The sequence below is a fragment of the Capra hircus genome, chromosome 2 (genome assembly GCF_001704415.2).
Source record: "Capra hircus breed San Clemente chromosome 2, ASM170441v1, whole genome shotgun sequence".
NCBI lineage: Eukaryota > Metazoa > Chordata > Mammalia > Artiodactyla > Bovidae > Capra > Capra hircus.
This window is the reverse complement of record NC_030809.1, coordinates 37,871,571-37,887,375: the sequence shown is the minus strand read 5'-3', so window position 1 is coordinate 37,887,375 and position 15,805 is coordinate 37,871,571. Positions and strand designations below refer to the sequence as shown.

The following is a 15,805-nucleotide window of genomic DNA, read 5'->3' as shown; positions in this document are numbered from 1 at the left end:
AATAAATAAATGCTGTGTGTGCCAAAAATAATACTGACATATGAAAAAAGCAGCCTCCTAGAAATCTTATACTGTGAGCAATAAACTACTAAAATTACTAGATTAGTAAAGATTTGCTGTTAGATTAAAACAGCAAATCAAAACAGCTTGTTTTATATAGTGTCATTTTCAAGGACACCATCAAAGAAACAAAGGGCAAAGATAATTTTAGGGCAATAATTATGATTTTAAAAATCTGAGCCCAAACCCAAAATTACCTAGGCTTTTTCATTCTCATTAATTATTTACACAGTGTGGCTTTCCTGCTGTGTCAGTCCAGTCTGTTCTTTTGAGTATTATTATTATTTATCATTTCTTGAGCACTTAGCACTGCGTGAGATACAGATGCTAAATTCCTTTCCCTGGGGGACAACAATCAAAGCCACACAAGCAAAATACAAAGATTAGCTATTGAAGAAATGAAAACTAAATAAAAAGCTAAGGCACACACTCTGAGCTCCCTGTTTTGCTTTATGCTTTAAGTTCATGATACAACACTTGCTTCTTTGGAGGGAGTGCAAAAGAAGACTGAATTTGCAGAAATAGAAAAACAGATTTCAGGGATCATTCGAAATATCCTATCTTAACAATCCTTTTACCTTCTGATAAATACAAATTACAAGAACCTACTCCCGGGATGCAGCAATGCGTGCATGGGACCTTTTTTGAACTGAACCGAACTAACTCTCTGTGTCAGGAATGGCTTCTCCCGGTCTGTGTTCCTGATGAGTGTCAAACACAGTACACCTTTCCCCCTACTTTATAATGACACTGTGCTGAGCTTTGTAGTCTAGGAGCAGCCCAAGGTTATTTTTACAGGCCCTGTAATGAAATTTCTCTGCAGTGTCCATTGGGCCAATTTGTAAAGAAAAGTAAAGATAAACAGATACAGTCTAAGTTCTGGCAGTTCTAAACTCCAGAATCAGGCCCTTAAGTTCCTACAGTTCCTTAGATTATATGAACTACTCTACAATTCATTTTAGCCAGCACAGGTTTTGCTTAGGATAGTCTGAATTGGATTTCCTTGTCATTTGTACCTGAAAGAATCCTGACTCAGAATTTGCCCAAGGTCCAATAGCTGCTAAATGGTAACAGTCATCATTCAAATCTAGGTTTGTCCAGCTCTACATAGTAGGCATTTCCTTTTAGGTTACTTTACTGTTTTTCCTACAAATGTTTAATTCCTAAAATCTAGTTTTCTTTAAGATTGGGAAGGGAGCTGGGGCTGGGCTGGGGTGTTTGATCTAATTCTCTATCATTTCCTGGCAGTTGGTGTGAGGTAAAAACTACAAATACAGTAATACCTAATAAGAATTTATTTTCACCCATTTTGTAGATTTACTGAGCAAGAACTCAAGTCGACAATCATACAAAGTTCTACCCAAGAGCAAATCAAAGTTATGTAAGACACTAGGAGAGAATGGTATAAAAGTATTCTCTTTTCTCTCTGCTCTACCCAGTTGTAATGACTGCATCAAAAAACAATGTTTAATACCCACAACACCAAATAAAATATCGAGGTTTTCTAAGTTCAACAAGAATACATCTATTTATTTCCGTTTAAAAACTACTTTATTCTCTGTCTCACCAATACATGCAAATGAAAACAAGTACTAAAATGATGCTGGCAGTTTACAAATTAATGGCCTATTTTTTGGTAATAATTAAATTAAATGTCATTTCTTTTTCCTATTTAAAATACTTCATTTCCTTTATTACCTTTATCATGATTTGAAATTATTGTTTATTTACTTCTTACCTTATTACAACTTGTTTATTCACTTATGGATCTTGCCAATTTTTTAAATCATAGTTTTCATCAATTTAACAGCCTGGCTTATAGTGACAACACAAAGTATAAATCTGTTAAATTAATTAAAAAATTATACTGCTCGCAAATAAAAGTCACTGTTTTGGTACCTATAAAATATACCAATATCTTGAAACTATTAAGGATAATGGTGTGCTCTCCTAGCAATTAAACTGGGATGGAAGTCCCTTGAAAGCCCAGGTGTCAGTGGTTTAAGGAACCAGTGGAATTCTCTTGTGGGGATTTGCTTAGCTGAGTCCTAGTGGTTTTAAGGCCCTAAGGTAGGAGGCTTCCTGCTTCAACCTAAGCAGCGCTTCACACATCAAGATTTCACATGGACTTGGCATAAGCTTTGGACTGAAGAAAGTGCTTCATTACTTAAAATCAGGTTTAGGGGTAGGGTGGTTGAAACCACTGTTTTGGGGAATTTGGAACTTATTTTGCACTGTCATTTATATTTATTCTTCTTTTTCAAAATCAATGTACTGTAAAAAATTTAATAGTATAATAAAAAATTACTTCTGCCTAAATTTTAAAAACCTAAGCATTTATACTGACTCGATGGACGTTTGAGTCTGAGTGAACTCCGGGAGTTGGTGATGGACAGGGAGGCCTGGCATGCTGCGATTCATGGGGTCACAAAGAGTTGGACACGACTGAGCAACTGAACTGAACTGAAAGCATTTATACTCTTTTAGAATTTTAGAGATAAATGAAACATTAAGGCTTCTAGAATCAGAGAATCTTTGCCATTTAGCTAAGCAAAAAATTAACAGTTTAAAACTTATATTGGGAAACTTTATGATCTTTGGATTCAAAGATTTCTCCCCTTGACTGAGTTAATCTTATATTAGCATTTGATTTCTTTCTCTATAGAGAGAACAGATAAAAACTTGGTTAGTGTTCCTTCCCTTTCTGTGTTGTATTTTATCTTGAGTAGATTTAAAACCAGATTAGCTGTAATAGGATTCCGGGATGTGGGCAGATGTCTACTGGTCATGGATGATCTCTCTTGCAATCAGCTCCTTCATTATTTCATTGGTACCACCATAGATTGCCTGGACACGGGCATCCACATAAGCTCTGGATAAATAAGAAGATGATTAAAGGAATAAACAAAGGATATTAGAAATGACAAATTTTGTCTCACCAGGTAACTATTAATTACTTTACAGTGTTTATTTAATGAAATTCAAACAATAAATGTTCTTCATAAATTACTTTTTTTAAGTATGGCATTCACCCTAGATTGGTATGATTATGAAATTCTATTCTGATATTGATCATTTGCATAGATTTGTTTTAGTTTGCTTGAAGAGAGTACAAATTCAAAATAACATTTCTAAGTATGTTTCTTTTAATTTTGTAAAATTCAGCACATATAGTAAGATCCTAAAGAGTGCTATTTTAAATTTAGAAATGAATGCAATGTATTAATAGCTTGTTACCTTTAATGTTTTCCCCCAAAGTTGAAATCTACTGGTTTTATAAGAAAAAAGAGAAAAATACATATTTTCTAACATTCTTTAGAGTCCCACCAATACTGCTGCCATCAGCAGGATAAATTGATGCTTCAGAAAATTATTACTTCACAAAGTTAACAAGTAACTTACTTTTTGGAAATGATTAATAATCACCCCAGTAATGTATGAGTTAAAAATACCGAGTGACTGAGCACACTGCCATAAAAAAAGAGTTAACTTTTGATAGTGATGACAGCAAACATAACACTATATAGTTGTTTTTATCTTTTCTCATTTTATCCTCTCAGCTCTGGAATTAAGGAGGGTAAATATTACTAATTTTGCAGGTAAAGGAACTGAGGTGCTGAAAAGTTCGTACATATACTAATTAATGGTTGCTATTTGATGGTCACATAATAGATCATTGGCAACCTGGAACGAAAAGGTAGGTATCTTGCCACTTTGGCAAATATCTTTTTAATTGTATCAATATTTTCATTGGTCCAGAAATGTAAGATTAGTTATTGAGCTTTGAAGTTTTCTAGTAGCCAAATTTAAAGGCATTTTTTTTCTAAGCCTTAAACTGTTTTTTTGTTTTGTTTTTTTGTTTTTTTTTAAATTTAATTTGAGACAAATTAAATGCGCTGGCTCTCTGGGAACATGATCAATTCTGAACTTTTCCTCGTCCTGGTTCATCATGGTACCTTGCAATGGTACCTTACTTGAGCACTCAGTATTTATTGATTTGATTTACTGTATTACAAAGGAATTTTAGAGTCTCAATACCTACTTTTTGATGAAACTTGAAATCTAGAGACATTTGTGTTTTCAAATATATTTTTTCTTTCAGACAGATTCCATTGTTGCCCACAAAATCCAGAACTTTCATTTAGAGAACCTATCTGGCACTTCAGCCTACTTCAGCAATTTCAATACTTTTGGACCTTTTGGACCGAGTTGGGTACATTATTTTCACATTAAAGAAGTTCCAATGGAGTAGGTAATTGACAGAGACCAGTAGGCCTTTTATAAGTTATTAATTAAATTCAGTCATCAACTAAAATTCACAGAATGGCAGCAGAAGGAATGTTTAACCACACAGGGATGAAGCTCTTTATCTCACACTGTTCTTCCCAGCAAACAGGTCTTGAAATGGCAAAACTTAAGCATCTGTTCTCATAGCCCCAAAGTGAATGAGTAAGACTGAAGTAAGACTCACACTTAAAACCACTTATTTTTCTACAAACAGGAAAAAAATAAATAAAAAAAAGCATCTCCCTGATCTGTGAAACCAAGACTCAGCAACATGAACAGGCATAAGTTCAGTTCAGTCACTCAGTCATGTCTGACTCTTCGCAACCCCATGGACCACAGCATGCCAGGCCTCCCTGTCCATCACCAACTCTCGGAGTTTACAAACACACAAATAATACAGTTTAACCTTAACGTATAGAAAACACAACTATAATGATTTTTTTTCCTATCATATCAAAATATGTATACTTCATTCACAAACTGCCTAATGTATCTGATTAGCTTTTTTGATATTATCCACTACTCTCTCTTGTCATCTTATGAAAAGTTCTTTCCCTTTGTCTTTGGAGAGAAAAAAGTAGTCTAGTTTAAAAGTTCATACAGTCTTCAAACTAAGAACCTGGCCAAGAAGGGGATTGTTACTCCTGAAAGGAAGTATGTCTCTCAAATTGAAACCAGAAATTTCAAATAAGTCATCAAGTTGCCATTTTTGCTTGCTACTGATCTGATGGAATTGCCTCTGAGAAAACAGACCAAGAGTTATGCTATACTCTAATCCTGGACCATGCAGATGGCTGACTCTTCTTCACCTAAATGCCACTCTTAGGAAAAGAACTAAACTAGACAAACACTGAACCACGACATTGTCTACATTCCCAAAAGCAGTTATAATAGCACAGTTAAGCAGAAAAATATAAATACCCATTATTATTTTACTTTCTTAAGCACTGTGAATATTATAAATAAGATGAGTTAATATTGTGACTAAAGCATAAAAACACACAGGAAAAATTCCAGCAATGTTTTAATTTGTGCTAGCATAACTCAGTTAACTTCTGACTTCATGACTATTCAAAGATAAAAAAAAAAAAATCTGCTTTTGTTTAAGGCCTGTTTGAAAGTAGTTCTGAAAGGATATACCAAAACCCAAGTCCAAGAATTGATAAAGAAAAGGAAATAAGTTAGTTACTTCATGCCTACATTCTAAAGGAAGGAAAATACCTTACTTGTTGAGTTTTTATAGAAAGTTATAAATTATATATACCCTGTAATTAAAGCTTTCTGAGCTACCCAGTAGCTACAGGAAATTAGTAAATTACATCTATGCTGGAGCTTCTGTTCTTAATATAACTTGAATACAATGTTTATTTTCCTTATTAAGGACTGTGAGCAAATAAAATGGCTTCAGTTGTACTTGCCAAAATGATAAATTTGAAAGTAAGTTTGAATACTAGTTTAATACTGTTTCCCTTTTAGATATTCTGTATTTAGATTAATATTATAAGAAGCTTTTAGAAGCTCACAGCATTCTCATTCTCAGATTCAAAACTAAATTGGACTTCTCTCTATATAGCAAAAAAACTTCCTTGGGAAAATTATATAAGCTGAAAATATTGCCAAATAAGAGGAAAAATATATTTTCTATAATGATAAGGAGAAATGCCATGGAGGGATTACTAAGGCAAAGGCTACAGGAAAGGGGAAAGAAGAAACTATGGAGATGGAGGAAGAAATATAGAAGAGGATGCTGTCTATTGACAAACTGGAACTGTTTCGAAATGGTAACAAGAATATTCATGTGTAATACAATAAAAAGGCTGTATTTATTCTAATTTGAAGGAAATACAAATTCTACTTAGAAAAAATAACACTTTGATTTGTTTTTAAAGCTAAATAAACAATAAAAAATTTCAGATTTTTTATTGACTTCATATGTAGGTTAATTTTTCTGTAATGTGTATTTTTTTATTTTTAAAAAAGTGATATTTTCAAAGACATACAAATGACCAAAAGGTATATGAAAAAATACTGTATCACTAATCACCAGGGAAAATGTAAATCAACCACAATGAAATATCATCTCACATCTGTCTATTAGCTAAAAGGCCAAAAGACAAATGTTGTCGAGGACATGAAGAAATTGCAAACTGGCACACTGCTGTTAGAGAGAATGCAAAGTGGTGCACAGCAGCTGCTATGGAAAACAGTACGGAAGTTCTTCAAAAATTTAAATAAAACTACCTTATGATCCAGAAATCCCACTTCTAGATATTTATACAAAAGAATTGAAATCAAGACCTCCAAGTGATGCTAGCACTCACTTGTTTAATGCGGTATTACTCACAATAGCCAAGATGTGGAAACAACCTGTACATCCACAGACAGAAGAATGGATAAAGAAACTGTAGTATACAATGAAATACTATTCAATTGTAAGCAGAAGGAAATTCTGCAGTATGTCACCACCTGGATGAACCTTGAGGACATTCTGCTAAGTGAAATAAGCCAGTCACAGAAAGACAAAAACCATATGATCCCACCTATATGAGGTATCTAAGGTAGTCAAATTCATAGCCTCAAAAAGGAATGGTGGCTGCCAGGCACTAAGGAGAAGGAGAAACGGGAGGTTACTAACCAATGGGCATAAAGTTTCAGTCAAGCAAGATGAATAAGTTCCAGAGATCTGCTGTACATCACTGTGCCTAGAGTTAACAATACTGTATGGTGCACTTAAAATTCTGTGAAGAGGATGGATCTCATGTTAAGTGCTCTTAACAACAGTAAAATAAAATAAAACAAAATAATTGATAGTCAGTGCAAATTAAGGGCTTCCCTGGTAACTCAGACAGTGAAGAATAAGCCTGAAATGCAGGAGACTTGGGTTCAATCCCTTGGGTCAGAAAGATCCCCTGGAGAAGGGAATGGCTACCCACTCCAGTATTCTTGCCTAGAGAATCCCATTGACAGAAGAGCCTGGCAGGCTGTATAATCCATGGGGTCGCAAAGAGTCAAACACAACTAAACGACTAAGCACATAACTTAAGAGGATAAGTCATCTTCAGTCTCTGTTCATTTGAGTATGAGTTGCTTCAAACTGGAGGAAATGATCTTGAAATGCATTAAAATGTAAAATATGCATACTTTTGAACTAGCAGTACTACTTTTGGGACTTTGTCCTGTTATGATAAATAACACATGTATTGAAGATAAACATATGAAAGTGTTTATTGAAGCATTGTTTGTCACAGTAAAAAACTAGAAAAAAAACCTGAATAACTAAACATAACCAATTATAGTAAAATACTATTCAACTATAAAAGTGATACTACTTCTCCTGAATAATGATTCAAATAAAGCTTTAGTATATTATATATTTATTTATATTTAATATCTTGTATACTAAAGTATATATTCACTTTTTAAAAAAATGATTAAATCCTAGTGGTAAGCTGACAACATGAAGTTGTTTCTAGCTACCTGAACACACTCCATAGGCAGTTGAAAAATGCAAAGATTTTGCACCTTCTTTCCCTCTATACTCAGTGTACAAAGAACAGGTAAAGAAGTTTTCCTTTTTCTTCACACTATCCAGAAAAGCATAACACAACAGGCCTACTTACTTTGCAATGGGATACTCCCACATGTATCCCCAACCTCCATGCAGCTGCAAACAGTCATAAGCTACTCTGTTTTGCAAATCAGATGCCCTAGATGTCCAAAATAAAAAGCAGAAAAGGAACATTTGAAATGAATTTTCATGAGATGCTTTAAAACCGGAAAACAAATGACTTTTTAAATGCATACATTTATCAAACAATTAAAAATAGGCATATCAGTCAACCAGAGAAGATTGATATAAATTATATGTGAAATAAATCTCAAGAATATTTTCACATAATGAATACTTTCTTCATCAAATATATTTCTGGCTGGGTTTTTGTTAAGTCTAGAAACAAAATGTAGAAAATTTAGACTATTTATTAGGTGTTGGGTACTTTAAGCCTAAAAAGAATATAGTAAAAACTTGAATCTGGTCTAATTTATTCAGATTCTCTGTGCGATATGTTACCAGAAAAATTACATAGTCATCTATTTTCTTTTGCCTTGTGTAATATGTGTTTGTTTTCTTCAAATATGTCACTTCTTATGCAAAGGCTGCAATTCTGAATTTTTAACTGTAAGAAATATGTTTTAGGGTTTTCAGAAATAAACTAAAAGTGAAAACCTAAGAGGATAGACCTCTATCAAAGCACATACTATGATCTAGGACACTTATTAAAGATTATTGGGGAATCATTATTCTTGAAGTATGTATATATTAATATGAGGTGCTTGAAAAATATATTCTTTTCTGATCTAATCACAATTTTAACTACTGTTGAAATCCATAAAATAACTGGTTAGTTCAAAATCTTTTCAACTCACTTTCAACTGTGGGAAATATAAAACAAAGGTAAGCATAGACCCATTTTCCTATAAAAAATAATTTTTAACTCAAGCCATAGGACAGGTCAAGATGTTCCTGAGAAATACAGTAACAATATAATGATTAACAGACAAGATTCAGGGGGCAGTGATATTTGGAATTCTATACATTTTTGTCTTTTACAAGTTTGTTAGTGAAATATTTGCTGGGTTACAAGTAGTTGCTCCCTCTTCTCCAATATGAAATACCAGTATGTCTATAAACCTCGTGTTTTCAAAGAACAATAAGGCCACCAGCTATCCAAATGTCTTTTTCCAAAAATATCTAAAATTTTAAAAATTATTTTCTACTAGTTAAAAAACTTGCTGTAAATGTAAAGTATCTCCCCCCAAAATGTTAATTTCTAGTAATTCCACATGACTTTTCAACCTGGCAAGTTTATTATTTTGGAGTCATTACATAAACCACTATTCTGCATATTTCCTCATTCTACTTCTCACTGAAGTGAACACAAGTTAATGAATAACAACAGGAATTTTTTCCAGGTTATTTTTGGGCTAATGAGATGTGAGAATGTTTGTTTTTAAAAGAGGAGACAAAACCCGCTTTCAGAATCTGATTTAAACTATGTTCTTGCATCTTAAAATATACAAAAGGCCTATGGGGGGGGTCTTTTTTCAATTAACTCATCTTCAATAACATTGCTAATCATGTTTAATGAAAATAAAAAATTTTTTTGTTTTGGTTTGCGGTTTTGGCCATACCATAAGGTATGCAGGACCTTAGTTCTCCAACCAGGGATCAAACCTGAGACCCCTGCAGTGGAAACCCAGAGTCTTAGCCACTGGATGGCCAGGGAAGTCCCTGAAAGTTGTCTTACAGAACATTTTTTTTCCCTTTTGCTTAACAGAGCATGTACAACTTTTGATTGGACAGTCAAAACTTCAGAAATTTTTTCTGAGGTCTAGAAAACCTCTTAAACAGAAAAATCTTGCCCGATCTACTCATTTCACAGATATCAAAATGTTGGCCCAGAAATAATTAAATTTAATTGCAGTTATGTAATGACAGAATTGCGGCTCTATCTCAGGACTTGAGGTATTACTGTTCTTTTGTTATCTTACTCTACTGCCACTCTTCAGCTAATTTGAAAATCAACTACTACTTGAAATAACGAATTAGTCATCATATTTAATATTTGCTTTTCGAGGGTAAGCTAAAAGTTAAAGAGTAACGGGTAAGTTTTAGCACATTATAAATAGGTTTAATGGGAACATTCAGCATTTTAAAAAAAAATTGGTCCTTACTGCTAGTTTTCATTTACTCAGCATTCTTCCTTTAAGACCTTCAAGGCTGTGAGTTTCACTTTGGAAGAATTCCATAACAGTCTGTGCAAACACCACATTTTAATTACTGTAGCATGCATACCAGTATTTCGCCATGGCAGCAGTGGCAACGTCCAGACGTTTCACTCTGTGCAGCTGGAGACAGCTGTCCACAAAAGCTCTGGTTACACATATGGATGTTTTTAATTCTGCGAGCTTATGCTGCACCGTCTTCAGTTTAAAGGAAATGAAAGGAAAAGATGAGTGAAGGAGAAGAGCATATTTTGAGTCACTTAGCATATAAAAAATTATATAATGAAAGATCTTTAGAGCAAAACAGATGTAGAGTTAGTTTTTTTCCCTTCAAAAAAGATGCATATTAACTACACAGCTAATGTTATATTTCATTACCAAGAAAACGTACCAAAAGACAAGATGCAAAGGTCAATAAATACAAAATAACATCTCATATTTTAGGTTAAAAAATTTAGACTTAGGGAACTTTTGGAAGAACAGCATGACTAATGGGTGAGCACCATTGTGTGGTATAGTCCTTCAGGTACAGCTGTTGAAAATATCTGTTCTCCTCTGGAATCTAAACCCATGAAGAACTATTAATGAAATCAAGTATGCACATTTCCTGCTTCTCTGTATTGGAATAAAGAAACAAGCTAGAAGGACAATATCAAAATATTACTAGACATTAAGGGCTTCCCTGGTGGCTAAGTGGTAAAGAATCCACCTGCCAACGCAGGAGACATGGGTTCGGTCCCTGACCCAGAGAGATCCCGCGTGTCTTGGGACAACTAAGCCCATGTGTCACCCTCCCTGCTTACCACCACTAGAGAAAAGCCCATGCGGCAACACAGCACAGCCAAAAAATTTTAACAAATAAATAAAATTTAAAAACTGCATTAAAATATATATATTTATACTTGTTGTTCAGTCACTCAGTTGTATCCAACTCTTTGAGACCCCATGGACTGCAGCACGCCAGGCTTCCCTGTCTTTCACTACTCCTGGAGTTTGCTCAAACTCGTGTCCATTGAGTTGGTGATGCCATCCAACCATCTGATCCTCTGCCGCTACTTTCTCCTGCCTTCAATCTTTCCCAGCATCAGGGTCTTTTCCAATGAGTCAGTTCTTCACATCAGGTGGCCAAAGTACTGGAGCTTCAGCATCATTCCTTCCAGTGAATATTCAGGGTTGATTTCCTTTAGGATTGACTGGTTGATCTTGCTGTCCAAGGGACTCTTAAGAATCTTCTCCAGCACCATAGTTCAAAAGCATCAGTTCTTCAGCACTCACTGTCTTTATGGTTCAACTCTCACATCTGTGTATGACTAATGGAAAAACCATAGGTTGTTCTTTACATAATTTTTTATTTATTTATTTTTGGCTGTGTTGTGTCTTAGTCGCAGCATGCAGGATCTTCACTGTGGTACAGGGGCTCTGTAGTTGCAGCACACCAACATGCGGGATCTTAGTTCCCCAGCCAGGGATCGAACCTGCATTCCCTGCATTGGAAGGTGGCATCCAGCCTGGCTTTTCACATGATGTACTCTGCATATAAGTTAAATAAGCAGGTGACAATATATGGCCTCGATGTACTCCTTTCCCAATTTAGAACCAATCTGTTGTTCCATGTCCAGTTCTAACTGTTGCTTCTCGATCTGCAAATAGGTTTCTCAGGAAGCAGGTAAGGTGGTCTGGTATTCCCATCTCTTTCAGAATTTTCCAGTTTGTTGTAATCCACAGTCAAAGGCTTTAGTGTAGTCAATGAAACAGAATTCCTTTGCTTTTTCTATGATCCAATGGATGCTGGCAAATTGATCTCTAATTCCTCTGTTTTTTCTAAATCCATCTTGTACATCTGTTAGTTCTTGGTTCATGCACTGTTGAAGTCTAGTTTGAAGGATTTGAGCATTACTTGATAGCACGTGCATGTATGCCTGCTAAGCTGCTTCAGTTGTGTTCGACTCTGTGTGACCCTATGAACTGTGTTGCCCACCAAGCTCCTCTGTCCATGGATTCTCCAGGCAAGAATACTGGAGGGGGTTGCCATGTCCTTGTCCAGGGGATCATCGCAACCCAGGGATCAAACCCGCATGTCCTGAATTACAGGCAAATTTTTACCGCTGAGCCACCATGGAAGCCCTGCTAGCATGTAAAATGAGTGTTTTACATGCCACTGCATACATGCAGTAGTTTGAACATTCTTTGGCAATGCCCTTCTTTGGGATTGGAATGAAAACTGAACTTTTCCAGTCCTGTGGCCACTGTTGACTTTTGTAAATTTGGTGGCATACTGAGTGCAACACTTCAACATTATCTTTTAGCTTTTGAAATAGCTCAGCTGGAATTCTATCACCTCCACTAGCTTTGTTCATAGTAATGTTTCCTAAGTCCCACTTGACCTCACACTCCAGGATGTCTGCCTCTAGGTGAGTGACCACACCATCATGGTTATCCAGGTCATTAAGACCTCTTTTGTACAGGTCTTCTGTATCTTCTTGCCACCTCTTCTTAATCTCTTCTGCTTCTGTTAGGTTCTTACCATTTCCATCCTTTACTGTGCCCATCTTTGCATGAAATATTTCCTTTGTATCTCTAACTTTCTTAAAGAGATCTCTAGTCTTTCCCATTCTATTGTTTTCCTCTATTTCTCTGCATTGTTCACTTAAAAAGGCTTTCTTATCTCTCCTTGTTGTTTTTTGGAACTATGCATTCAGATGGCTATATCTTTCCCTTTCTCCTTTGCCTTTAGCTTCTCTTCTTTTCTCAGCTATTTGTAAGGCTTCCTCAGACAACCATTTTGTCTTATTGCATTTCTATTTCTGTGGGATGATTTTAGTCACCGCCTCCTGTACAATGTTACAAACCTCCATCCATACTGCAAAATATTTAATCTATATCTGCAGAATGCAATAGAAGAGTAATAGAATCAGAATACTCGAGACATCAAAGTCCAGTACCTTCCCAACCTCTGCCACCTTTCCTCACTCTCCCTCTTACCTTTCTCAGTAGCTTGCAGGATCCTTAACTTGAACTGCATGGTCTGGAACTGTCAATGTCAACATACCTATTTACCTCCTCCTGTTGGCCATAGGCAACTAACAGCATTCTAATCCTTCTAATATTCTAATCATTCTATCTAGACCAACGTCAACTATTCTTGATGGCTCTAACTTCAATCCAATTTTCTTGTATTCCTGATTTTATTGTTCCTGTGGAAATTCAAATAGAAACAGAGTTTTGATCATTCTGCTTGGAACCTGAGTGGGATCTTCTCTGAGGCTGATAAAAGGCATGGAAGACAGTGACAGTGGCACTAAGTTGATGACACAGTGAAACTCACACTAGAAATTATAAATTCACTCCACCTCCAGAACCAGTGAACCAGTGAAGTTGCTCAGTCGTGTCTGACTCTTTGCGATCCCATGGACTATAGCCTACCAGGCTCCTCCCTCCATGGAATTTTCCAGGCAAGAATACTGGAGTGGGTTGCCATTTCCTTCTCCAGGGGGTCTTCCTGACCCAGGGATTGAACCCAGGTCTCCTGCATTCCAGGCAGACACTTTACCCTCTGAGCCACCAGGGAAGCCACCCACCGGCACAATGTCTAGTTCAAAACCATGAGAGCCTTCTCCCAGGAAGGCTTCAAGGAGCAGAGGATGCTGACCCTCCTTTGCTGCCATTGCAACAATCTCAAACCGTAAAACCTAACCCCTCAAAGCATCATTGTGGTGGAGACTGTTTGAGTACTTTCCATTTTTGGAAAAGAGTAGAAAAGGAGTATAATGAAAATCAGGACCAGGCAAAACTCACAGTATGTCAGCTAAAGGCATTTTAAGGACAGATTCCTCATACATGTCTCAACATAACTACTGTGCTGCTGAAGAACCCAACTGACTGCTTCTCCCTTGGGTTTACTCCATCCCTGTCTAGTGACAGAAAATGGGACTGACCTCTGTCATCCCCTTCTCTTCCTGCCCTCAATCTTTCCCAGCATCAGGGTCTTTTCCAATGAGCTGGCTCTTCGCATCAGGTAGCCAAAGTACTGGAGCTTCAGCTTCAGCGTTAGTCCTTCCAATGAATATTCAGGGTTGATTTCCTTTAGAATTGACTGCTTTGATCTCCTTGCTGTCCAAGGGACTCTCAAGAGTCTTCTTAAGCACCACAGTTTGAAAGCATTAATTCTTCAGTGCTCAGCCTTCTTTATGGTCCAACTATCACATCCATACATAACTAATAGAAAAACCATAGCTTTGACTACATGGAGCTTTATTGGCCTCTAATTCAAAACGTGACAGGTTACACCAAAACTTTCTTCCTTTCTCAGACTTCCCCTTACTTTTTCAATCTCCTTTTCTATTCATTGATATTTAACAAAGCCAAATGTCTACCTTTTAGTCAGCACAAAGTTTTCCGCTCCCACCCCACACATCCGACTTTACTCACAGAAAAATCTAAAAGTGGAATAGGAAACAAAATAGTGGAGCAATACCCTCCTACACATTAAAAACAGATGCGTGTATATGCCATGAAAATCCCCGAAATGGGATTTTTAGCTTAGTCTTGGTGACGATCAATGACACTACCTATGACACTTCCTTTGGAAAATAAGGAAGAATCTGACAAGTCTCAATATACTTTTGCATACCCCCTCCACAGCATGCGATGGCACATTTAAGAATTTTTTTAAATGGTTGTTTACGTATTCATTTTTGGCTGGGCTGGGTCTTTGTTGCTGCCTGGGCTTTTCTCTAGCTGCAGCGTACGGGCTTCTTGTTGCAGTGGCTTCTCCTGTTGCAGAGCATGGGCTATTGGCAAGGAGGCTTCCTAGTTGTGGCACATGGACTCAATAGCTGCAGCTTGCAGGTTCTAGAGCACTAGCTCAGGAGTTGCGGTGCAAGGGCATAGCTGCTTCGAGGCCTGTGGGATCTTCCTGGATCAGGGATTGAACCCATGTCCCCTGCACTGGCAGGCAGATTCTTTACCCCTGAGCCACCGGGGAAGCCCAGATTTAAGAAAAACCCCAATACAGTATACTAACACATATATATGGAATTTAGGAAGATGGCAATGACGACCCTGTATGCAAGACAGGAAAAAAGACACAGATGTGTATACCGGACTTTTGGACTCAGAGGGAGAGGGAGAGGGTGGGATGATTTGGGAGAATGGGAATTCTAACATGTATACTGTCATGTAAGAATTGAATCGCCAGTCCATGTCTGACGTAGGGTGCAGCTTGCTTGGGGCTGGTGCATGGGGATGACCCAGAGAGATGTTGTGGGGAGGGAGGTGGGAGGGGGGTTCATGTTTGGGAACGCATGTAAGAATTAAAGATTTAAAAAATAAAATAAAATAAAATGACTATTGTGAATATTAAAAAAAAAAAAGGAATTTATGCACCATTTACAACAGAATCAAGATCTCTAAGCCCAAATATCTCATAAGAGAGCTGCTTTGATGAAAATGCTAAGAGCTACCAGAAGCTAAAGTTACATTTCAGATCAGGATGGGCTCATTTAGAAAATTCTTGCTTCAGTGCATTCAGGTCCACAGGTTTGAAGGAATTAATGCCTGCAAGAGCACATAATTTACTCTTCGGGGATAAAGAGTAAATATTTACATATTTTTGGCATTGAGCTGAGTGTTACCAAACAGACTTGGTCTTTGCTCTTCACTACAGACGATGCAT

At 36.6% G+C, this 15,805-nt stretch overlaps 1 protein-coding gene across 1 annotated transcript in view; it reads right to left on the bottom strand.

Moving 5' to 3' along the window:
- ACADL (acyl-CoA dehydrogenase, long chain) overlaps positions 352-15,805 on the bottom strand; it is a 44,446-nt gene continuing 28,992 nt past the window's right edge. The window contains exons 9-11 of the mRNA XM_018059958.1: positions 10,202-10,329; positions 7,968-8,054; positions 352-2,932 (exon numbers count right to left, since the gene is read on the bottom strand). Of these exons, the coding sequence (XP_017915447.1) occupies positions 2,839-2,932; positions 7,968-8,054; positions 10,202-10,329 (309 nt within the window). The 3' untranslated portion in view covers positions 352-2,838. The remainder of the gene's footprint in view (positions 2,933-7,967; positions 8,055-10,201; positions 10,330-15,805) is intronic.